General features: G+C 35.9%; 1 protein-coding gene across 1 annotated transcript; it reads right to left on the reverse strand.

Annotated features, from left to right (window-relative positions):
* Positions 1-623: 623 nt before the first annotated feature.
* LOC141817411 (uncharacterized) lies at positions 624-25,086 on the reverse strand. Its single transcript, XM_074705063.1, has 13 exons — positions 24,811-25,086; positions 24,600-24,737; positions 24,343-24,424; positions 15,929-16,005; positions 15,719-15,834; positions 13,819-13,936; positions 6,650-6,766; positions 6,453-6,544; positions 2,476-2,542; positions 2,298-2,379; positions 2,126-2,217; positions 1,117-1,260; positions 624-995 (listed from the first exon to the last, which is right to left on the reverse strand). Exons 1-13 carry the CDS (start codon positions 24,958-24,960, stop codon positions 849-851), a joined length of 1,422 nt encoding a protein of 473 aa, XP_074561164.1. The 5' UTR covers positions 24,961-25,086; the 3' UTR covers positions 624-848.
* Between the last annotated feature and the right edge of the window lie 2,382 nt (positions 25,087-27,468).

Below are 27,468 nucleotides of genomic sequence, written 5' to 3' on the forward strand. Positions count from 1 at the left end.
TTAGACTTCAATATCGCAAAATCATTGTATACCCAATAATTATTTGTTATTCTATGATGAAAATGTTGAACTGATGACACTCTAGCATGATGACATTTCAATACTCAACATCTTGCATTTGCTACAAATACATGGAATGTTAGATTGGATTTATGCACTAATAGATTTCAAATATGCTAATAGTTCGAAGCTATTGAAACCTTGGGTACAAGCAAGACATAAAATTTTCAAATAAAGGTTGTTTTATTTTAGACGGCCAATGACTTTACTACGCACGAAATGCTAAACGAATGGAACACATATAGGAAGTTGCCATGCAAATATTGAATTGGAAGGAGATTATGACTTTTGTACATGAACACAGTAAGAAGCCTCTGTAGTTTACTATGATACCATTTATACTTAAGACTTTCACTATGAAGTATAGTAGACCTTAATTTTCTAGAAGAGTTGATTTTCGACTATGCAGTTAACAGTTGGTATGATAGCTCTACCATGAGATGGACATTGTCATGACCTTGCGACGAGGCGATTAAGCACTCGAGGCAAGAATGATCTATAACACATCAAGAAATTTGCCTCTATTAGCGGCACTAATCTAACAAGCAAGTAGCCCCAGCAGCTAGAAAGTAAATGCTAATTTATGCAAACCAAAGCTCTGGACAGCATGAATTCTAAGTTACATTATTTACAATATCGAAAACTCACCTTTGCAGTTCTAATGACTGCAAATATACAGAGCTCTAACAATTTGCGAATGTTTGATGAAGATCTAGTTCAGACAGCAGGCAATTGCAACAAATAGATCGATGCTAACCAAGAGTGTGATCTTCTGAACACATGATCTTTTATAACTTCCAATAAATACCCATCCGATGCAAAACACCGGCCGCGAGCGCCCAAAACAAGATCTGGGCAAATATGACATAGAGAAGAACACCCACCCGTCGTGAATGCCACACTTGGATGAATATGTGCTTCCGAATCCAATAGACCTGCAAGTATGGAGAAAAGGTTAAAAGAAGCTATACTAATCGAAAGGTTTGATAATCCTAACCAAAATGTAGCAAATAATTTGAGAAAAATATATAAGCATAGAAGTTCAGAGGCACGTACCAGTGTATTGTTGGTGGTCTCATAATACCACCCATTCAAAAAACCCTCAAATATTCCCTCTGCTGCCATTACAAAGACGAGCATCGCATTCATTCCAATCCACTCCAATGGAAGAAACAAATTACAGAAGCCCAAAATGTCAACCTGACATGGAAAGTAAAAAATATATGAGGACAACTACATTATGACATATCTCCCATAAATATATGTTGCCTTGATCTAGTTCATCCTACATCTATCATAAAACAGATTTCCTATGAGAAATGAACAAAGTGAATCAAAATTCTGAGACAGATTTGAGGAGGATTAGGGGTGTAATCAAACCGAGCCGAGCTAAATAGTAAGAGGTTTGAGCTCGAGCTCGATTCATTTTCCTTAAGCTTGAGCTCGACTCGAGTTCGATTCGAGGTTTAATTCTTAAGCTTGAGTTCGGCTCGTAATGAAATTAAATAGCTCACAAACAACTCTAGTTCGATTCGAAAATGACTCATTTAAAAGTTAAACAAGCTTAGTTTGAGCTCGGTTAGAAAATGACCCGTTTAAAATAAACGAGCTTAGTTCGAGCTCGACTTATTAATATATAATATTTATAATTCATGTAATATATATATATATGTGATAAACAAGTCTCATAACAAACATATTCGTGAGCTCACGAATCAAATACTGTTAACCTCAAGCTCGGCTTAATAACTTAATCAAATGAACTCGAACGATTTTTTTTCGAACCGAGACCCGAATAGCTCGCAAGCCGCTTGGCTCGTTTACACCCCTAAGGAGGATGATCTCTTGCAGAGTCGATAAATGGAAAATAGTGCATGAACATATACTCTAAACAATGAATATTTAACTATAAACAATGATGTGAAAGAAGTTTGGAGACCTCTTTTGCAAAGTTATTGGCAAGTCAAAGAAACCAATGCTAGAAAACCCTCGCCTCTAGTCTTCCAAATGAAGAAAACTAAATTTGCTAAAAATAAAAATAATAAAAATAAATGAAGCACAATACCAGAAAATAGAAAGTGCAGAAAACTATTGCGGATGTTCCAGCTGTAACACAAACATAGCTGAAGCTATACAGTTGCTTGTTCAACGGGATTGCTGCAGAAGTTTGATAAAGTGACAAAAAGATAGTAATATCAAACTCCAAATAAGATTCAAATACAAGCTAGATCTTTTACCATGTGAAAAATGTAAAACAATTCCAAGCACAAGGAGAGCAGCTCCAATTGACAACCAATGCTTTAGCCTGTCCAAGTGACCCTGAGAGATCATGGCAAGGTATAAAAGAAAGGAAGAAGCAAACGTTAGAATTGTTCAATTCACCAATCTATTTGTTCATGCAAACATAAAGTAAACCTTCATATGCACAAGCACATGGCCAAAATGCACTCCAATAATTGTGCTCAGAATAGCAGAAATTGAGCTGCAAAAACATTCAAGATTAAGATGATATGGATAACAAGCACAGGGAATAGAGGGGAAAAAAAGACAATTTGGAATTTTGAACAAATGAGGATTTTGGATTTTACTCACCTAGCATGTTCAAGCATAATTATTATTTGAAAGAATTAAAGAAGGATATTCACGAGTAACTTTTGTCCTACAAATAGAGATAGCTTGAGCAGATTAGAACCTAAGTCATCTAACCACACTACAAAACTAAGGCTGGTTACACATCTGATAGACATTATTTTTAAGCATGCCACTAGATATCGGTTAAAATACACACACACACACACACACATATACATATAAGCAAATTAATTCCTGGCAGAGAGTCTGCACCTGCAGAGAGAGAGAGAGAGAGAGAGAGAGAGAGAGAGAGAGAGAGAGAGAGAGAGTTGACTATTCGTCCTAATGTCGGGTGAATGTGGATCATTAATTGAAGCAAACTCCCTGCAATGACCCCACTATCCTTGCTCATTTCCACCATTGTCAAAATAATGCACTCTACAAGTCAAATAACACTAAAACAGGATGTGACCAGGGTAGATCCAAGCACCCAAGAAGCATCAACCATATTGCATTTACTGCCTCAATTCAGAAGGTATTGCTTCATCCAATTTTTTTTTTTTGAAGAGATCGTCCACCACCAAATCCAAGTAATGCACCATAAATGTTAATCCATCGAGTGGTCTACCAAAATCTCAGCTGTTGAAATACTTTGCAATAAATGTATAAAATGTTTCAGCTCTGGCCAATGGGTGAGTTCTTACTATCTTCGGTGGTGCAATTAGAGATGATCAATGGGGTTTTCAATGCTCCAACTACTAGAGAGCCAATCCATCAACGAAGAAGACAAAAGTCAATTAAATGCTCCATCACACCACATCTAGTACAAAGAAACTCCACCTTTAGGCACTTATGGACTTGATACCTAGCCCTTCACTGCATCACCAATGGTGTCACAAAAAATCAACCTATTCATCCTCTATTTCCCCTAGGGTGTTCTATAACATGACAAAGGTTAAATTTTCTGAACATCACTAAAGCTCAAATTACTTCATAGGACAGAAAATTGAATAGGTAGATTGCACGGGAGTCAAGACACTTTCCATCGTTAATTAGATGCAAATTATCCATGGGATTGATTATTAATCCATATGCAGATTATTTTTTGGCCAAAATTTCATCTGCAGAAAGGCTCTTTCGTCCTTCCTGAGCACCCTCCTTCAAAGCACCTCCCTAGTACTACTCTCACCCTCCTCTTGAGCACCTCCCAAGCACTGACTCCGCCCTTGCCCACGAGCCCAACGATCAACCGTGAGTTTGCTGCCTGTGCATGAACCTGCTGGCAGCAAGTCAACTGTTAGTTGTGAGCTCACGATCTCTGCTTGCAAGCCCATCAACTATTGAGCATGAGCTTGTGGCTTGCTCATGAGCCTGCTGGAAAAAAATTTCTTTTCAAGTTTGTTGAGCTAGAATTTTTTTTTCTTTCCAATTTGGAGGTAAACTAAGGAGGTATAACATTGTTCTTTTCTCTTTCCTTTTCTTTTCCACAACGAATCCTTATCCCTAGGCATTATCCATCCCTCTATAATCCGTCCTTCACAGTAAATTGGGCATAACTATGCCAATTGGCCTTTGATCTTTTCTCTAACAGAAGCTGGACTGATGATAAAGTGATACTCTTCTTGTGTCACCATGTCTAAGCCTCTGGTACGCAAAGATAAGGTCATATTCCCCTAAGAAGAGTCTAATGATTACTGCCTAGGAGTGAACAACATTGTGAAGATATTTGGGGATATCAACCTTTGCATTTTGGAAAGATGCTACACATAATGGTCAATGCAAAAATCATCGTGTAAGATTGTGATCCATAGAGCCATGCTGACTTAATCTGGACAAGGATTCTAACAATGTCTTTTCAATTTATTGTTGATCAAGTGGACATGGGCAATGACAACATGGCTCTTTAACCCCTTGGAGTGACACAAGTTGTAGAGTTATCGCCAAGTTGTAGAAAGTTAACATCCAGCCAAAAAAATAGGAGTAGACTTATCAACAAGTTGTAGTGTTATAGCCATAACTTCTAGGTTGGTTTGTCTTGAAACTAGATCTTCCAACATTCAGAATGGCCTTAAGATCATAAATGCAAGATTGAAGAATTTTACAGAGACTATCAAACAACTGTTTAAGGTAGTCACTCACTTGATCGGGGTTAGAGTTCTTGTAACGCAACAAAGTTGACTATTGCGATAATTGGGGTGATTGTTATCAAAACATTGTGGGTCTTAATATTGCAAATAATAACTTATTTTTAAAACCAGTGACAATTGTGATAGAGATGGAGAATTCTACATTGATGTTAAGCAAATAATTATATTGACTGGCGAACATTATAATGTATTTTAACTCTCAATAGATACTGGAAGATTTTACCATATGAGATTGTGTTCCAATTAATCTCTTTTTTAACTTTGAGCCAATTGTCCATGTTATATTTTAAAGAAAATAAGTTACAATGTTTACACTTTAGACTTGCGATCAATATTAAACATTATTTTGGCTTTTGATTTTCATTACTTGTTATCTAGACTTTCGTGGCTCCAACTATGCTTGCCGATTTGTTTGAGAGCATTCACCAGCCCCAAATTAAGAATGGTCAATTCCACGACAGTACTTGTTATCATCCAGATTTTATCATACTTTTCTGTGATTGAGTCCATGAGAGAAAAATGTGAAGCAATGCCTAATGCCTAGATAATTTGCTTCTCCAAATTATGTTACAATTATATCTCTCTAGTTTTTTTTTTAATAAAAAACATATGCACATATGATCCATATATGTAGCAACTTTTGATATCATGTCTTTGATTTGACTTTATAAGAGAAAACCCATGGTGAAGATGATCCCGAGACAAATGGACCAATACATTTAAAGGGAATTTCAATTGCACTCATCAAAAGTAGGGTTCCTGATGGATGACAAGATAGAAGTAAAGTAATCCCAAATAACATAAATTGATCCATATAAATAGACCAATATTGTAAAATTCCCTTTTCCCCCTAATCTATACCTAATCTACCCACCTAATCTTACCATATACCTAGTCCACTTGGTCTGCCGCAATGAGACTAGGTTATCGTGAAAGAATAATAAGGAAACTTGCTCATCATAATTTTTCATTCAGAAGGTTTACCCATGACTGTCACACTTATATAAACAGGAAGAGAGTTTCAAGACAAAAGTAGGCACCTTTATGTCAAGAGGAATGAGAATGAGTAGTGGCAGATCAGCAGTCTGTAAATGAGACTATCATCTGTACCTAGAAGTGTGTATTTTCCAACAAGATGGGGATGATGCAATAGTAAAGTGAATATTGACCATAAATTCATCAGTATATCTTTATAGTGGCTAATGACTCATTAGTACCCAGGTTGGTAAATCCTGTACCAAGTATGATTCAATTCATTATCATAGTTGCATTTGTAGCTTGCATTAGATGTCTCTTTCCAGAAGATATTTAAATACCAAAAATGTTGATTTACTCTCTCTTTGATCTAGGTCTCAAGTGTCAAGTGACTTTTAATTCTCTATTTTACAATTTGTAACTGTTCTATCAATTACTTCATGGGAAAAGAATTCAAATATAAAAGCCCACAATTACTACGTGCAGTATAGAAAATAGTTAGCCATTGCACATAGTATTTGCATATGGTGAAGCTTGTTCAAAGTGTTTCGAATTATGGTACAATATATATAATAATTAGATACATTTCTTATACTTGGAAATTAATGAATTAACATGTAAATAAGAACTGAATCAAAATTGGCATGTCAAATAAAGAAAACTAAAGGGTATATTTTCCATTAAATCTATATAACCAACCTAACAATCCCTTCAGGTTCAAATGGTGACTGGCACCATGCTGGAGCATCATTGCGCAAAGGTCCTTCATGGGGTGAATTAAAAGTGCAAGCCTGCATTACTTTGGAAAACAAAAGTATCATAGTTGATAAATTTAAAATTTTAGTAAAGCACAAAAAAAAGGAAATTTAATTGGTTGTCAATTATAACAAGACCACCTTTGTTCTTTTCCAAGCTGGATGGTGGTACATATGGTTGATACCCAGCACTTGTCGGTCAACAAAAGCTACAGCATTGCAAGGAGGGTCCAACCTTCCTCTAGTACCACAAACTACCTAAACCAAAAAAAAAAAAAAAAAAAAATAGCACACATGACCAAACAACTATCCATGAGAAGTGTATATTGACAAAATGATTCAAATCAAGGATTTTGGACATTTTAATTCCTCCCTTTAAAGTACATGAATTTTTTTCACTAACAAAGAAGATATAGGAGGAATCTGATGGATTGCCACTTGTATATAATGTTTGTTTGAGGACCAAATTGTAAATAAAATATGGCTCACACGTCAATATACCATATTTAGGGATATAAACGAAAATTACAAATGCAGGGGGCAATCTTAGGGATTTCCCCATTTAACATGGCATCGGAATGAAGTTAATCTTTTGCACTTTTGTTCCTTCCTTGTCCTTTGTCTGCACAAGTCATCTTCCTCCTGTATTTGTGCAAACTGCCAACACTTCCTAGTTTTCTTCTCATCTTCATTATGCTGTTCAATCTCCTTTGTCCCAAGTAATTATAAATGCATTCAATTAATTGCCTTTTGCACTCAACTTCACAATAATTGTTAGCTTTTTCCTCTTTCAAGATATCATATTGCCTCCCAAAGCAACACAATACCCCAATAGAATGTGTTGTTGCAAGTAAAAATATGTATGTTGTTAAAACAACTCATGCAGTATTGCTTCCTATGGGAAATCCTCTCAAGTTTTTGAAGGATCTCATTCTCATTGCATGTTACATTACAAATCACATTCCTTTTGAGTTCCTTATTGTAAAATCTCTTTCACGCTAATTTTCCTCATGACGCCCTCTACTTAAAAACTTGAACAGTGCCAAACAGTAACCAAGTTTTAGTCTTTGATCAGAATGATATGGTTTCGATACTGTATTGTACTCTACCGATACAATTTTGGTACATATTTATTTTCAAATATAAGAGTATACCAATCAAATAGCCGAGAACAATATGTTATAAAATATTATCTTTCACCGAAATGATATGGTTTTGTACTGTATCGTACTGTGCTGATACCCTATATCAATTAAAAAATATATATTTTTTCATTAATAGCTAAGAAAATAGGTTACAAAATACTATAAGAATATCAATCACTTTGCTTATAGAGTTATCATCAAGTGTTTACATTATAACTTCTATAAACAAATTATATATATTTTTTAATTTTCCTTTTTCACTTGTTTTCTTTTTTACGTTGAAAAAATTGATAATTTTCCTTTTAGCCAAATAGAGACGTATATTATGCATCCAAAAAGTAAGCCTATGTCAAATTTATGTTTATATAAATTAATGCTTGTATTAACAAAAATATTATTTTTGCAAGCTGAGAATTGTCAAAATAAGATCAAAATCTCTTATTGTAATCTTTTTTATTCAAAAGAGAAAAAAATCAAAATATTTATTTTTTCCTTTTCAAAATTTATGTAAAAAATATAGTCAATTTTTCTACTAAACCTTGTTCTATATTCGTCTAATTGTTATTGTCATTTGACAAGATAAAAATATTAATATTTATTCAATATTTCTATATTTTTAATATCAAAATAAAGCTAAATTGATGGATCTGTACCATCTTTGGTAAACAAAAGTGTGGTCTTGGATATAAATTATCTATGTAAAAAAGTTTTGTTTCCTTAGAAAAAACAATAATTAAATCTTTGGTCCAAAGTCCATGCATGTCAAAATATAAATAGCTTCGAAATGAGGATATCCCAAAACACAACTTGTTTTTCTCTCTCACAACACCTCTCTCTTGTGATCTCTCTTGCAACACAATTACTCTGTCTCACGTGACACTACTATTGGCTTTCTCTTCCTGTCTCGTAATAATGTCGGAGTGGATTGAGTTGTCAGTGGATTTCACTACTTCCTCCTTAGCAAGTGACCTTTTTTCTCTTTCCCTCCCTTGCTTCTTGCTTTTCCTTCAATGTTGATGTCGATATGCATTCTTTCTCCCTCTGTCTGTGCCAGTATTAACCAATTCCACATCTTGGTACGAGAACAAAAAAAAATCTCAATTGTGTGGACTAGCCTGATACAAGATTTAAATTTGTGCACTACTTATTCCATATGTGTTTAAGTGTGCTTGTCAATCTTTTGTCTTCAAGTAAAAATAAATTGTCATATAAATCTATCAAGTCTATCTTTCTTGGTTATTTTTGTGTATAGAAGGGTATTGATGCTACTCTTGTTGCAACATGCCTTTTATCTCTATAGATGTGATTTAAGTCTCCTTTTCCACCACAACATCAACTTTTGAGTCTGTTTATCATAGAGTTTTTTCTTATTACTGCTCTTTTATTTGTTCCTAGTTCACCCTCCTATCCTATAGAATCAACAACACAAAACTTTAGCTAGTGATGTACTCGAGCAAAAATGTAAAGATTTAAGTCTACTAGAACCACTTCTTGAGACTTTGCCATTTTTCTAGAACTATCTATTGTCCCAAATTCTACATCCTAACACTCTACCTTGATTTGATTTTCCTATTTCTCTATGAAAAGTACACATAGGTGTAACATCTTACATTCTATCTCATTCAAGATTTAAAATTTCGAACTGTGCTGAAGTTTCAATTTATGACCGAATGATATGGTTTAGATATCGTGTCATGCTAATATGATTTTGATACTTTTTAAAATATAAATATATTAATTAAAAAATATTTTTATTAATATTTAATTGTTATAGATGTTAACTAATGTGGCGGAAACTACATGCGCCACGTGATAGGCTCAGAACTCGATCAGCGCGAACCCCAATCAGTCCGACTTCAGATGGAGTTCGGGTTAAGTTGGCCTAACTCATGCCGAGCTCGAGTCAGGTTGGATCAGCTCTTTCGAGTCAACTCGATAGACGACCGAGCTCAAACCAAGTCAGCCCAACTCATCTTTACGTTAAGTCCGACAAGCCAAACTCATGACTGGACTCAACCCAAACCTCACCCGAGTTCAGACACGACATGGCAGTTACCAAACAGGAAAAGCACCGGTCACAAAAAGGTGCACGTTACAGTAGAAAGGTGCACGTTACCGAGCGATGCCAGTGGTTATAATGGTGTCAATTAAGGAAAGAGAAGCGCTAGTTACAAAGGTGTGTCCTTTAGGAGTCCCGCTCACCTTCTCACTTCCTATATAAGGTAACGGTGTCAATGTAAAAGAGGGGGCGGGAGATACTGAGTTTTACTATTTTCATTTCGCACCATCCTTTCTCTTCAACTCTCTCTTTACGAATTTGACTTGAATGTCGAAGGGGTCACGCGAGAGTACACCTTGGCCCCCTTCTAACCTCTCTCTAGTCCTTCAATCATCAAAGTCCTTATGTTGCTCTACCCAACAGAAGTCAACCCAACAAATGTCGACCCGACAGAAGCTGACCTCAAAAGAATCATCCAGACACACATCCAACCTCCTGAAAGAGCTCAACAGCGGATATATCGAGGAGTCAACCCATCCCCTGATTTTAGACCGGATCATCTTGGCGCAATTTGTGGGAAATCTGAGTTGAGATGTTGAGATGGTAGATGCGAAGTCAAGGAGCACAAGGATCTGCCTTGGATGAAAGAGGTCGCGCCACCCTACCCTACCCTTAACGGTAGAAAACATAGGTAAGATAGTAACAACTATTATATAAGAGATCTTACGATTTCAATCTATGTCGAACCCTCCCCTCACAAAAGTAATCAGGGGCATATCAACTTCGCAAGAAGAACAGTCTTGAGAGTCAACGACCTAGGAACTTCCTCGAAGAGACTCCAGATGGGCCAAGGTCGTTGTGACAAGGGAGAAGGATAGACCAACTCGGCGAGATACCCCATTCTCGTAAGAGATCCTGGTTGAGGAACTACTGAGTTACTTCCGGCTACTGCGGGTCAGCGAGTACATCGGATCCTTAGACCCGGAAGACCACCTGTGTTGGTTCAAGAACACCTCTCTCCTACACTAATACACTGATGAGGTAAAATGCAGAGTTTTCCTGACAACCCTGACAGGACCGACACAACGATGTTTTAGCCGACTACGGTCAAATTCTATCCGATCATTCGAGGAATTCAACACCATGTTCCTACACCATTTTGCCACTTACTAGCATTACCATAAGACTTCTCTTAGTCTTTTTGCAATGAAATAGAGGAACCAGGAAACCTTACGGGAGTACATTCCACGTTTTAACCACGTTGTGTTGGACGTACCCTCTGCCATTTCTGAGATCCTCACTAACGCCTTTTCTCAAGATTACTGGAAGGGGATTTCTTTCGATCTCTGGTCAAAAAACTCCCTGTCGACTACGTCAACCTCCTGGGAAGGGCCGAGAAGTACATCAATGTAGAAGAGGGTCAACGTGCCCAGAACAATGACGTTGACGCATTAGGACCATCTCTCACTCGGCAAGAAAGAAAGGTTCGTCATCCACCTCCTCAAAACACGGTGCCTAGATCACTCCTCAACTAGCCCCGATTAAAGTTGGGGGAGAAAAGACTGTTAAGGCATTGGACGCGAATCATGTGTTGATTCGATTACCCAGCTATTCGCTCGGATATTCAAGTCGGCATCGCATCTAGGGATCGAGGCCTTTCTGTTCTTTTCATCAGGTACACAATCATTCAGTCATGTCACAAGCTCACCAAGGAAATTAGTCGAGTCGTGCAACATCACCAACTGTAGCAAGTCAGGCCTCCCCTAGAGCTAACCCATCGATCTCAAGCTAAGCGCTGCGTCTGGCTGAGTCCAGAGGTTAGCCAGGAAACATGGGAGCAATAGAGACAACTTGGCAGTCTCTGGAACTGCCTTGAATAAGTCAAAACATTGACGGGGAGTCCCTAGGGACAACCTCCCCCACCAAGATACTATCAACATGATCTTAGAGGGAGCAACAAATAGAGACTCTAATCGGGCAAGGAAAAACTCATGGTCGGCGGTTGGAGAGCAATGGAGTCGGAACTGGATGGGGCCAAGGCGAGGGCCCAACAATCAAAGTGGCCTTCTTTGTGTTAAAGTGATAAAGCAACCCAAGTTAGCAACTTCACCAATGACAAAATCGAGTTTTCTACCACATTGAGGAATTCTTTCTCCATTGATAAAGCAACACGTCAAAGCATTTTATTCCTTCAATGATGACAGACACTAGATTTCCTCATCAAATAAGAATCTTTTTCCTCCTCCAGACTTTTTTTTTTCCTCCTGCAACTTCTCCAATGAGAAAAGTGAGTTTTCTTCCTCATTGAGTCATTCTTCCTCCAATGATAAAGCGATCATGGTTTAAAATCTCAAATATATCAGAGTTTCGATTTATGACCAGAACGATACGGTTTTAGTATCGTACCATGTCGATATGGTTTCGATATTTTTTAAATATAAAATATAGTAATTAAAAATAAAAAAATAATCTAAATATTCAAAATTAAAAATACAAAAAAAATAAAATTTCGAGATCACGATGCCTCCATATGGTAAATAAATAAATAAATATTTTATTATATATTTTTAAAATTAAAATAAATAAAAAATATATATTAAATTAATAGGATAGTTTTATTATATTTTGATTAAGCATGTTTAGATTATCCTATTATAGCTGGAAGTCTATTGAAATTATTAACATAAGTTATATTTTTTTCTAAGTTTTTGCACCACACTCACGGGCATCCCCCGCCTCGCCGCGACCTGGAGAGGTCACGGAGGTCGCAGCAGCCTCGGCGCAACCAACCGAGGTCCCCTTCGCGGTGTCGATGGTGCCAGTGTTGGAGCTCGACGATCAACGGAACGATAATTTTTGTCCATTTCGTGAGGCACGAAACGAAATTTTAAACCATGAAAGCAATACATGAGTTTATTAATTTTTTGATAGACTACTATCTTATGTTTTCAAGAAATTTATTCACCTTTTCTAATAATTTTACAATTACTCAAAATTGTTATTTTCCCTTATTATATTGTCCTAGCAATGCTACATTAGGTCTTTTGTAACTTATGGCAATACCAATATTAGTTCTTCAAACCATGCTTCTGGTTTATGCTTCTAACCAATTTTAAATTAATAAGATCATAATTTCATCTGTCATAGTAAATGTAGGTTTGCTTTACAATTAAAAAAAGATATTAAATATGTATTTCCAAATGGGTTTAGGCTTAAACTTGGATTTAGTGAGTTAGTCTGCATATTGCTGCAACCTATGGAGGATTTGTGGGGAGGCAGGAAAGAGGAATATGTAAGGTAGGAATGGAAGAGTAATGGGGCAGAAGGAAACAGAGAGATGAAAGATTAGTTGGGGAGAGAGTAAGGAAGCTGAACAAGAATAATGTGTTGTGAGGAAAAGTACTAAAGTCAACTGTCCATCTGCTTCATAGATATTTTCTAAATAATTGATAGAATGGGTATGATGAGAAGGAAATGAAAGTTTAGGGGTTATTTGATGCAAAAAAAAAAAGTTTAGGAACTAGATCAAAATTGTTAAGTTGATTAACTATCCACTATTATCAAACACACATGATAACAAAGGTAGATTTTTGATATTGTACGATTTCATTGTATTTTCTACAGAAAAAGAAACAAATATATATTGTGCTGAACATCTCTGAGTTATTGATTGCTAATATGGTTCTTAGTTACCTATTATTATACCAATACCAAGTATAGTACCTTTTAGTAAGTGGAATTACTTGGCTAGCTTTATCTATTGTAGTTGCTGTCCAATTTATATAACCCTATTTTCTACAGAAAAAGGAAATATTTTATTGAACATCTCTTGTTTATCTTCAGTTATTGATACCTAGTATGGTTCTTAGTTACCAATTATTACACTATCAGCAAGTTGAGTACTCCAAGTAAGTGGAATTGCACCCTGGAGTGTGACATTTATATTTATATTGTTAACAAAATTATGATGATAGTTTAGGAACTTTTATATTTAACTCTAAAAATTTGGTAACATCTCATACATTCATGCTATATTGGAGGCTCGTGACTTTAAACATGGATGTTTTAACTGGTTTTGCATGCTAAAAGAAAAGGGAGAGTACAAATCTGGTAAAACATTCAAATAGAAAAATCAATTCCTAAGTTTGGTTAAAAGTATTGATTACCTTGAAAACCTTTCCATTATCTTGGCTATGAATATCATGCACTGTAAATTCCCAATCAGGAACATATGCCCCATATATCACTGAGAAGTAGATAACAATAACACATACACCAAGGAACCTGAGTAAGGAAAATGCACAGCGTTGACACATGAGAAAGAAGTAATTTAGTGAATGGCATGTAAAGTTTAGCTTGGCTATCTAGTACAAGTACAATAGTAGCAATAGCATATGCTAAAAGTTTACTGTACAAAGTCAGGATGGAATGCTCAAATTGAGTGGAATTGACGAGTCTAATTATGATTGCTATCATCAACTTGTTCAGTATTAAATTATATAACTAGTATCAAATGTTTGTAAAACAAATTATTCATTTTCCATAATTCTCACTTCTTTAGCATAATCATATATTATTTAATCGAGTGTGTGTATTAACTTTTGAACCCGATTTAGTATGAAAAGATTAAGAGAAAGGAATGCGCTTTGCCTGTTCAGATAGGAGAGAGAGAAGAGGAGAAAGGATTCCTGGTAAAAAAATTTTATGGTTCCCTAGTTTGAATAAAGTAGAGGGAACTGAGTGGAAAGAGAAGAGAGTTTGATGCTAATTAAGTCTAAGTTCAATCTACTGATTTTGCTGACATGAATCATGCCAGTCTAGCCATGAAATCTGCATTGATTATGATTGTCCTGATAGCCAGTAGGATATAATGCATAATAGCATATTTCATATTGATGTTGATTGATCAATCAAGATAATTATGTTTGCACAATGTAATTGTTTTAGTTGATATGCTTGAACTACTCGTGTTATTATTCTTGTAGGTTGTAGTTAATGAGAACGTGCATGAATGTTCTTTCTTTGTATATTGGTATTTGTTATTGATCATATATGATAATAGTATTCCTTTAGAACACATGGTTACATACAATGATGTCATATGATCAATTTTTTAACTTGAATCTTTCCTTGGACACAATTGCTAAGCTTTTGAGCCTTACACACTTGTTAATCACTAACCACTGCAGGACCATAGGACAGTAGATTATTTACACCCCTGCTATGCAAGCACTAGGTAGCCCTCTGATAGAGTGCAATGGGAAACCATAGTGATTTTCCATCATTATCACTGATAACTTTATAGAATAATTGTAGGATGTGCAATGTGGTCATTATAGGCTCACATTTAAGTACAAGAGATGCTTGAATTTTCACCAATTTTCTTGTTGATCATGCACTCTTATATTTAACAGTGTGGCAGTTAGTATTATAATGCACCTAATGTAAAGGTAGTTATGTTGTGGTTATTGTTGTTGCTGTTATCATAGGCTGCTAGTTATGTTGCTGATGCACCTATAGGTTTTTTGGTTCTGGAATATAAGAAAATGTGGAGGTTTAATAGCTAATAGATTTATAACACACTTTCTTATTGTGCCTTATTTATATCAATGATTCAAAGTCTTTTTGTCCCTATTTGGCATATTTATGCTTGCTTGTGATCTTGCCTCAAGTTGTAGGAGTGCATATCAAATTGGTTGTTTGGTAGACTAATTGTTAAGCTTAATTCTGACACTTGCATTAAATTTATATACTCTAATACTCCCATTCCCTTGCCTCCTTTCTCTTCCTTAGGTAGAACCATGAGAATGAAATTGATACAACAATACAATAAATGACCTATAAATATTGTTTTCATACTTCACTCCTAGGACAAAAGAACAATTTGAATAGTGATTGAGTCCATAACTTTTAATCACCAAATTCTTTTCATTAATTAGACACCATATAGGTAGTAACTGAAAATTTGAAATAGATAGCTCAAATTGTATTGCATTAACTTTAACTGTTCCAAAATGATTGTCCAGGAACAAAAAAAAAATCTTGGGAGAGGAGAAATAAGTTTACCATTGCCACCAGTATAACTTAAATATGGAACAGCCTGTAGTTTGCTGACCCTCAAATTTTGCATCCTTGATCAGGATTTCCAAGACAGCCACCACCATATATGCAAGAGCTATCCTCTGAGAAAGCAAAGTACAAAAAACAAAATTGAGTTTGAATAGAAGTAGTTCAGAGGAGTGTTTTAGGATGTAAAAACATTTGTTCGTGTCTGACTTGAAGGATGCCACACCATCTTATTTGTTTCATGTCAACTCCATAAGTGAGATTGTCAGGAGCATGAGAGTAGCCACCTATAAAGTTATCATCTAACGTATCAGTAAGGTGGAAGGAGCTAAAGAATCACATAACAGGTTTCACTTGGTGAAAAAGTACTATGAGATTTCTCTGAGAATAATTGTGTGGATAACAGCATTGAATTGATATACTAATATATTGAAAAGTGCTCTTTTCTGCAAAAAGTGTTAGATATCGAATTTTAATTGATTTAAAATTTTAGCATCTTGAATTATTTTTTCAAAATTTTTAGACAGCGAAATAAGTTAAACCAGATGGATAAATTTAATTTGGGCAACAAGTTGAAGTCGAATTTGGTTAGTATTGAACCCATTGGGTAAAATTAGAGTGACGTTGGTTTGAACCAACGTCGATTTGAATTTATTTTTATTAGTTTATGAACAAATCAAATTTTAAGTGGGATAAACCGGTTCAATCAGGTTGGGACAAATTAGGGAATCTCGAGAAGTTGGGAATTATTTTCTCTCTCACCCACTCACAACTCTCATTCTCACCCATCATGGCCACTCCTCTCCTTCCTATTCACGAGATTTCCCAACTTGACACTCTCCCTTCTTCTCTCCCATCGGCATCCCTTCTTTTGCTTCCTCGTGCAACTTCCACCATCACACCAGGGATGGTCGTTTTCTCCACCAACCACCCTTCCTCCCACCGACAGCCTGCCCTCTTCTTTTTCCCTCCTAATTGCTCCTCTCTCCCATGCATCATCGTTGTTGCACCTCTACCACGCATGCACGCTGAGGTTGTCACAAGCCGTGCTTCTCGAAATGAGCATTATTTACCATTCGGCGTGGGATCAGCACTAGCACATACTGCGATTGCGAGACAGTCGCAACAGGCTCTCGAGGTCGCAACGGCCTCGCAAGATCAGGACGACCTCTCGAGGTCACAACGGCCTCGCGAGGTCACGGAGGGCCACTACTGAAGGTGTCGCACCTCCGCGGGGATGTAGAGGCAGGTCGTGGCGGGAGCGCCCCGCGATGCTCAAAAATGAAAAAAAAAATAATTAAACTGGAACTTAAGTTGATAATTTCAATCAACTCCCAACTATAAATAAATTTCATCAAAGCCTAATAAAATTATCCTATTAATTTAATATATATTTTATTTATTTATTTTAATTTCAAAAATATATAATAAAATTTTTATTTATTTATTTACTATATAAATGCGCAATGATTTCATTTTTATCCCTTTTTTCCTTTTTAAAAAATTGTTTTATTTTTATTTTTTGTATTTTTATTTTTTTAATATTTAAATTAATTTTTTATTTTTAACTAATATATTTATATTTAAAAAATATCGAAATTATATCGGTATGATATGGTACTGAAACAGTATCATTCTGTTCATAAACTGAAACTCCAATACGACTCGAAATTTTAAACCATAACGTTGACGTCCCTCCTTTTCCTCTCTGTTAAATACGGAATTTTTTCACGTAATAAAAAAATTATAAAATTTTGAACCGACACCATTAAAAATAGAATTTGGATGTTGAGTTGAGGTTAAATTGGGTTTGAATTTAACCCATCGAGTCAGCATAGAGATTAAGATTACATGGGTTTCAACCAAGGTTGATTTAAGTGTGATTTGGCCAATTTATAACCAAACCAAATTTTAAATGGGTTAAACCATTTAGTCGAGTTTAAAACGAATTAAAAATATTTTTGAGAAGTTGAGATAATTTTCTAGCCCAATAACATAGCAAAATCCATATAGCCGACCTCACTTATTAGGATAAGACTTGATTGTTATTGTTGAGGATAATTTTCTCTCTCCACTTTTTCTCTACCTCGTGTTTCCTCTCCGATACGGCTTCTTCCCATCCACACATGTCAAAGCCTCCTCCATGCACTAGCCTGTTCCCCTTCTCCTCTTCTTCCTTCTTCTCCTCCTCTTCTTCCCACATCATTCCAGCAACTCTCCTTCTTCCTAGTAACAACAACATTTCCTCTTCCAGTAGTCACTCCTCCTTCTTCCTTTTCCTCCATTTTCTTCTTCTTCCTTCTTACTATTCTTCCAACAAGAGGGTCAGCATCACAACACCTCCTTCTCATCGGTGGTACTCTCTTCCCGCCAACACCAATAGCCTTCTTCCTCTTCTTCCAGCCAGTAATAGAGCCTCTTCTCCCCTCTATGCATCGTTGGTGATACTGTTTCTCCTGAACATCTCGTGGCCAAAGTTGCACTACATTTCCTCAAGTGATAAACCTTCTTTTGTTTCTTCTACTCTAATATTTGTTTTCTTGGATTTAGAATCCTTCAATGATAAAATTTCAGTGATACCCAACGAAATGACCCCTAGACATATTAATAGAGTGACCTTGAGACATATCGACAAGCTCAGATATGCATGGCTTTTGGCCACATCAACATGTAGGTAAGGGCACTCGGTGGCTCAGGTGTCGGGACTCAACAACTTAAAGCAACAAGGGCAGGAGATACTCCAGTGTCCAGACTCGACAGTACCCCAACTCCTCAAGCAGCCCAACACCTCAGTTCAGTTGTTGAGGCATTTGGTAGCTTGGGCACTCTAACCCAGCCCATCAGCTCAAATGGCTTGGCTATATGGGCTCCCCTGTGGATTCGGTCATCTGAATCCCCTATCTCGAGTCAACCCTCAGAGTTACCAAGTGATGTGGTATTGGAAGCTCCCCCACACATTTATCTATAACATGTAAAAGATCGAATAACGAATACCATATTGGAGGGGCGGTTACACTAATGTGGGCTGCCATAATTGATAACCGGTTCTAGATTTCATGGGGACAATCAACCTAATCTTGACAGGTAAGTAGGGAGGTATGCCAACCAACCCTTCTTACTTTTGGTGGATTGTGCATTCTTTTTTTTTTCTGAGAAGACCCTTGGTGGCTTAAGCAATAATGGGGCTTTGCTGGACATCTTCGGCACCCTCTAACTTGTATTGATCTTGGTGGAGCAATTGAAACCATCATCATCCTGCAACGTGGCTTGGGACGTCAACTCCAACAAGACAAGAGGATCAATCAAACCGCCAAGGGAAGCCTCATCATCGGAGTCTAGCAAGGAGACAAATTTTGGACTCATCATTCAATAATAACTATCCTTCAAATTTGGTTTTTCTTGGTTGAAAATTTTGATAGAACTTTATCCTTTGAGAAACCCTAAAACCCAATAAATTCAGTGGAGTAGTGGTAATGTTGTTGCATTTTATTTTAGGGGAGATAGATCAAAATCGTTTTGGTAACCTTAGAATGTTGGTGGATTCTTTTGCATCCTAAACAGGATATGTTAATGTTGTCTATATCAGTTCATATAGTGTTTATGGGTCTAGGTCTATTTGTTATATTTTTGTGTAAACTATTGTACTAAGTTGTGTTTCGTGATGTAATTAATTGTTAGAAGTTGTGTTGTGCTCCATGTTCCTAACATCCGAAAGAATTTAGTATCTGACTCTTGTCAAGGTCAGTTTTAGGCTAGTGTTTAAGTCCAATAAATTTTTATGCATGAAAAATGGCTAATTCATAGACAAGGGGTTCTTAGAGAAAAGTTTATTCAAGATGAATGTAATGACTATTTTTCATGATTTCAATCGCAATAAAATTATAAACTCTATTTACTTGATTGAGTGTTCTAATTTGTGGCATGTTGGATTTAGATATGTAAATTATAATACTTTGCGACGTTAGACTTGGATACATAAATTATAATACTTTGTGATGGACTAGTAAATTTAAACTTATTACCTACATTTAATATTGATCCAACACATAAATGTGAAATATGTATTGAAGCTAAAAATGACAAAATTAGATTTCCATTCAATGGAAAGAAGCATGACTCTTCTAGAGTTAATCCATAGCAACATATGTGATTTAAAATTCATACAAACTAGAGGAGACAAAAAGTATTTTATTAGTTTTATTGATGATTGTATGAGATACTATTATGTATCTACTGAAAGGTCTTTACGAAGCCTTGGAAACATCCAAAAACTATAAGAATGAAGTTGCGAATCAAATTGGTCAACGAATTAAAATAATTCAAAGTATTTGAGGTGGGGAATATAATGGTCCATTTAATAAATTTTGCATAGAATCCAACATTATTCACCAAACTATAACACTCTACTCTCCTAAATCAAATGGTCTTGACGAACATAAGGGTCGAACTCTTAAATAAATGATGAATGTTATGTTAATAAGTTCGGGCTTACCCAAAATTTGTGGAGGGAAGCTATTCTGTCGGAAAATCATATTTTTATAAAATCCCACACAAAAGTAAGGATAAAACTTCTTATGAGTTATAAAAGGGTCATAAGCCTTCCTATAAATATCTAAAAGTGTGAGGGTGTTTGGTTAAGGTGAAAGCACCTAAACTAAAGAAAATTAGGATAGAATCAAAGATAATCGATTGTATTTTTTATCGAATACGCCAATAATAATAGTGCATATCAATTTTTGGTGTATAAATCAACAATTTCTGACATACATGAAGGAACAACTATCGAATCAACGAATGCTATGGTTGAGGATTCAAGCCTGGCTTCATATACATCCAGAGATGTCCACCTATCGGAAGACGATCTGTGCCTTTGGACAACATTATAGAGGGAGTAGGGTGGTGATAAAGGCTCATCATTTGGCTTTATCATCGTTGATACATTATCTGTGGAGGACCCAAAATCGTAGTGTTTTTGTGAAGGTCAGTTAGATGTTGAGAGGATATTCAGAAGTGTGCAGATACATGTATATAGGTCTTTAGGTATATATTCAAATCTGATACTATATCAGACATGAATAGACCCTAAAACCTCATTTTGTACATTTGGGATACATAATATACCACTTTTACGTATCAAAAAATGAATGTTATATTTTTTGAAGATACCTTTCCTTACAAAGAGAAGAAAGAAGAAAGTTTAAATAAAAAACTCATAAAACTGCAAATAAGGATAATTCTAAAAATAATAAAGAACCTAAATGCAGTAAAAGGGTAAAAATAGCAAAAATAATTTTCTAACTTATATGTTGGAAAATGAACCAAGGACAATAGGCAAAGCCTTATCAAGTCCTAAGGCTCCATTTTAGAAAGAAGTCAATAGTGAAATAAACTTCATCATACAAAACCATACTTAGGAATTGATTGATCTTCTACCTGGAACCAAGCCTTTAAGATGTAAATGGATCCTAAAGAGTAAATATAAAGCTAATGGAACTATTGACAAGAACAAGGCAAGGTTAGTAGCAAAAAGATTCAAACAAAAGGAAGGTCTTGACTTTTTCCCCCATTCAACTCATTGCTTTTACTACATTACATAACCTTGAGATATAATAAATGGTTGTGAAAATAACTTTTTTAAATGGTGAATTGGAGGAAGAAATATAAATTGACCAACTTAAAGTTTATGGCTCCTGTATAAGAAAATAAGGTGTGCAAATTCATCAAGTCATTGTATAGGCTAAAATAAGCACTAAAATAATGACATAAGAAATTTGACAAAATTATGATATCAAATGGATTCAAAATTAACGTGTGTGACAAATACATATCAAAGGCACACATTATTAGTTTATCATCGTCTACCTATACATAGATGATATGCTCGTCATGGGAATGATATAATCATAACTACTAAAAAGATGTTAACCAAGAACTTTGACATAAAAGATATGGATATAGCGGACATTATACTCTGGATTAAGATCACAAAGACATCCAAAGGAATTGTCTTTTCATAGTCTTACTATATTGAGACAATGCTAAGGAAATTCAAGGCACATGATCTTTCCCTTGTAAAAATACTAGTGGACTTAAGCTTACATTTGACTAAGAACCATGGGAACTCATATTACAATTAGAATACTCAAGGATAATTGACAATCTAATATACATCACTAATTGTACACATCCTAATATTGCCTACGCAACCAACAAATTAAGTAGATGTACAAGTAATCCAAATGATGAACATTGAAAGACATTAATGAAGGTTCTTAAATATTTAAGATATAACTTATAGAATGGATTACATTATATGAGATATCCAATAGTACTACAAGCCTACTACGATACAAATTGAATATCTGACACAAAAGACTCCAAATTAACTAGTGGATATATTTACCATTAGTGGTGGAGTGATATGATGGAAATTCACGAAACAAACATGTATAACTCAATCTACCATGGAATCCGAGTTTATAGCCTCAAATAAAGTCACTAAAGAAGCCGAATGGCTCCATAACTTCTTGGAGAATATCTTGTGTTGGGCAAAACTAGTGTTTATTGTAATGATACATTGTAATAGTCAATCGGCAATTGGAAGAACATAAAGTAGCATGTACATAGTAAGTCACGACATATTCATCAAAGACACAATGCCATTAAGTAGTTGATTGAAATTGAGTTATCTCTGTCAATTATGTCAAATCGAAAGATAACTTAGTGGATCCATTAACAAAAAGTTTAAGTGCATATCAAGAGGAATGAGATTAAAAATCTACAAATAAGAACATTCATAGTGGTAACACAACCTTGTTAATTAGAGATCACAAGCTCTTGATTCAATGAGATAATGAAATTATGAAAGTTTGCACGAGCTCTTGGACTAGTTCTACTCTTGTTCCTAAAATGGAAAAGTATAGCCTACCATATGTAGTAACGTTAAGTTATAAACTTTTAATGATTCCTATACTTGAAAAAATAGAGTATGATAGGATACTCTTAATAGGAGGTCACCCATATAAGTGTGAAGACATATCACTTCAATGAAACACTTATAAATCCAAGATGTTATCCATGGCCAAAATGGACACAACTGTAAGAACTAAAAAGATATGAGAAAGGTAATTGTGTAGGTATCATTGTCTTGGTTTACACAAATAGTTGAGTAGTTCAAGACAATATTCACTAAGTGGCCTAGTAAATTGGATGGTATTCTACTACGGAAGTTTCAAAGTCACATGCTACCTCTCCCGATGCAATACTTTTTCGATTGAACTCTCTTTAAGTGTTTATATACATGCATGCAGTAATTTTTATTCATGTGGGGATTATTGAAAATTTTATTTTGAACCAATAAAGTTCTGAAAACAATAGTGGTTTTTGTTCAATAAAACTGATTTATCAAAAAATTAAAATATACATTTCTAGCAGATATTTTTAGAATATTTAAATTCTCAAAACCAATTTCGAATGAATGATAAATTAATTGTTAAAGTAAGCTCAAATAAAAGCTAATTGATAAATGGAAGGTGAAGCGGCATGGAATTGTCCCATGTTAAAAAGGAAAGGTTACTGAACTTTCCTTATATAGTGTTTGTGTTGTTGTGGTTTAATTGGTTCAACTTAATCCATGCCCTGATCCTACAAGGGTGAGGGAGGTGCGTAGCACTGACCAAGCTTGTGCACATCACATTAGGTGCTTTTGGGTGCACTTTGCACTTCATATTGTCACGAGGAGCTTGAGGAGCCTTTCTTTATACAAAATTGAAATCAGCGTAGCTCAGTGTAGTTCAATGACGTAGCACGATCTAAGGAGCGCACACGTGGCGAGACACATGGTGTGGATGGATGCAATCTGGATCATTGGGTTTAAATGGATCGATCAAATTCGCCCAAATGAAAGGACACAATCTGCATGTTGTGATGTTGATCGTTGGAATCAAGGTGGATGGATCAAATATGGTTGATCCAAGAGACTCAATTATTCGCAAAAAGACCCCTCCTACTCTTCATGAAGTATAAATTTGCACCACCACCACCAACCCCCCCCCCCCCCCCCCCCCCCCCCCCAGTATGCAAAATCATCCATTTCAGGGTACAAGCATTTCATACTCATCCTTTCTTGCATTCTGGAGAGTTTGTAAAGCATCTTTGTTTGAAGTTTTTGTGATTCGTAGTGCTACTATCACAAGATAAAAATTATTGTATCTTAAGAGATGATTGTCATATTATGTGAGCACCGTGTATGGGGTAATTCATCTTTAAAGAGATAGTCTCGACTTTATTATACCGTCATTCTATCTGCACTTAGATTGCACCTTCTGCTACCTCCAACAAGAAATTATCTTGAAAATGGTTTAAAATAACTCTTAGAAATTGGAGGAATGGGATAAAAATGATTAAAAATTCTTTAATTTTTTTATATATAAAAGAAGACATTATGCCAAATAGATTTTCTTTATTTCTTTTGCATTTCTATCACAAAAAAATGAAATTTTGTTTAGTCCCCAAACAGGGGCTTAAGCATTTCATCATTCACGTCATTCATACTAGTTGTTGTAGTGGAGGAAAAAAGACCTCAAGATGGGTGTTGGTAATAATCTTGGAAATTCTAGTCTAACCTTGCAAGATGATGCCCCAAAAGAACAGTTTGAGCGTCCGGATCATCACCCTTCTGAAAGCCCGCCGCCGGGTCGACATCCTCTGCAACAGATGATGCCCCAAAAGAAATTCAGTAATTTCCTTGCGGTAAACATAAGTAATAATCCAAAATGATGTAAAAAAGAAAACAAAAAGTCGTCGAGAAGAATCAGTCAATGACAGTGAATAGGAAATCATAGTGTGGTACAAAGCCCCATATCAAGTGGTAGCAACTAACCTTGAGGGAAAGGGGGATCGCCATCCCGACGATGAAGAGGAAGAAAGGCATGACGAAGTCAGCGAGATTGCACCCATTCCACGGTGCGTGCCCGATGACCGGCCACTCTCCGCCGGCCCCGTCCACCAAGATCATCAACTGTGCTGACAACCAACCACATTAGAAATTAGAATGGGTCTAAACCAAGAGAAAAGAGAGAGAGAGAGAGTACAGCGACGGTGAGGCCGCGGAAAATGTCCAGCGACGCAACGCGCTTTGTCCGCGCCGGGCGGCCCTTCTCTTCGGCAGCAGACACAGCGGCGGCAGGGTTCTCCTCGTCGAAGTGAGATTGGCGAAGGGCATGTTGGGGGCTTGTCGCCATTTCTGAGGATTGGGGATCTGGGCCGGGGACTGGGTGGAAGATGAGTGGAGTGTTGAGTTCTCCCAATTTAAGTAAGTGGCGTGTTCGGCAAGATTTTTTTTCATGATCGATTGGCTTCGGACGGAGGCGGCGTCGTCGTCTTCTTCTTCTTTGTCGTCTCTCCTCTTCTTCGATCTTGCTTGTCTTCTATCGGCCATCAAAGCGAGTCATTCGTTCACTACTCTTCTCATCTGATTTGATTTGGCAACAAATTTTTCAATAATACTGTGTTCCTATTTTTAGCATCACTTCCTAACCCACGTCACACATTTTTTTATATATATATAATTAATTCTGAAAGTGCCTACTACGCCTACCGTCACCTTTACAATGCTTTCCATCGTTATAAAATTGCTCGGATACCCAATCAATACTTCAACAATATTTCAATATAACTTTTAAATTTCTAGCAGAAGATTAATTAATGGGATGAAAGAAGGTGGGGAGAAATAAAGTTTATATATTTATATATATATATATATAGTATATATATATATTTTTTAAACAAAAAGTTTATTGACATAACATACCTTATTTGTAAAAATAAAAATAAAAATTAAATATATAAAAGTTATAAAAATATTTTTCTATTTTTACTTGAGATCGTCTCCGGATAAATTATCGGACACATGATTTCTATGTTAATGGGGTCGCATGGAACCCATAAGTAGCTGGAGAAGGTGTTGTTCCTGTAGAGTTCAAGGAGAAGAAAAAGTATTAGAATGAAGATCAGGTGTGTCCTGGCTTAGCTACTCTAATGCCCAAGGCAGTTTGTTGTTGATTAGAGATGGAGATGGAGAAGAAGAATAGGAAAAATGGATTTCAAGGAAGAAGGCTAAAGTGTGTGTTTGCATGTGCATACTTGAGGCCCATGAGAAGCAGGATTCTTTTATAAAGTCATTGGAGGAGATGTCACATCGAAAGTAAAGAAACTACCTCATCGTTGTAGGGGAGAGGCATATCACCCATGCTTAGTACGTTAGAGGATCATGTTGTATTAATGTGGTAGGTTATTTACTATTTAATACTTTACCATTTTACGTGTCGCTCAAGCAGCTATCAGGTACGATGAGTGAGGGAGGTGATGATGATAGAGCGAAGCTATTTAGGCAGAAGCGTAGACTCGCGAGGCTAAGCCGACTGAGGAGTTGGCTCTCGTCCGAGAGGTCACAAGGTAGATAGGGCATGGACATCGGGGAACCAGTCGGGCACGAAGTCATGCATGGAGCGAGTCGGGCACGAAGTCAGACATGGAGCGAGTTAGGCACGAAGCCAGTCGAGCATGGAGTCGGACACAGAGCTAGTTGGGCATGGGAGCCAATTGGGCATGAAGCCAGTCGGGGTCATCTGACGTTATATCTTCACATGAACTAAAACTTTGACTTTCTTGACCAGGATATAGTTCACACCATCTTAAATAAGAGTCAAAATTCTCTTTTCTCTTTTCTCCTTCCCTCCCCTTTCCTCACCTATTGCAAAATTCATGAGTACAACTAATTCACTCAGAGAGAAGTTAGAATATCCTATAATACTTAGATATTTTAATATCTTACCGAATATCTAAATATTTTTATCATAAAAAATTATATAGAAATTTCTAAATAATTTCGAGAAAGGTTCTATATAGTTTGACGATGATGATTTTTTTAACACATTTTTAAAATGGTTAAAATAAGATTTTAAAAAAAAGTTATTCGCTAAGAAAGTAAATTATAGTGGATCAAAATCAAATCTTGGCCTTAAAATTTGATATGTTATAAGATACAAATATAAATCATCCTCAATTGGACTAGACAAAGGTGGCTCGACCAATGGACTAAATTAGGCACAATTTAATTTTAGGTCAAAATAGAAATAATATAGACTTAGAGTGAATATAATACATGTACCAAATCTGATATATAAAATTATTTTTAAAATAAAAAAATGAAAAATATTTTTCAAATTTTATTTTACATGTGTTTTTATATTTTTATTTATTCTATTTAAGAAAAAAATAAGTTTATTAAGCTTGAGACCTAATCAGTCAAGTTGACTTGTATCCAATATAGTAAAAGATAAAATCCGCCACTCCAATGGTCTCACACGATCGATCACACAATCATTTGTAATGAGATAATCAGGAATCCGCAATTGATCATTACGAAGAGGACATTGATCCTTGCCAACTATAATAAATCTGTCCCACAATAATCAACTTCAATTATGTCCGAGGACTAAATTGATCTATGCCCAAGTCTATATAAAATCATGTCATCCTCGACTTACTCGATAAATAAATAGGTCGGTTAAACTTGAGACTGTCTATTCAAATTTGCCCATTTTAACTCTACTTTAAACCTGGCTTATATGAGAAAGAAGATAAAAGATAACAAATATATATATATATATATATAGGATTGATATCCTGCGCGAGTGTTTTGCGCGACTGCTGCGCGACATCCGACGTGGCGAGGAGTTACACTGTTC

The sequence above is a fragment of the Curcuma longa genome, unplaced genomic scaffold (genome assembly GCF_044706935.1).
Source record: "Curcuma longa cultivar G26 ecotype Majalengka, Jawa Barat unplaced genomic scaffold, ITB_CL_G26_1.1 contig_20432, whole genome shotgun sequence".
NCBI lineage: Eukaryota > Viridiplantae > Streptophyta > Magnoliopsida > Zingiberales > Zingiberaceae > Curcuma > Curcuma longa.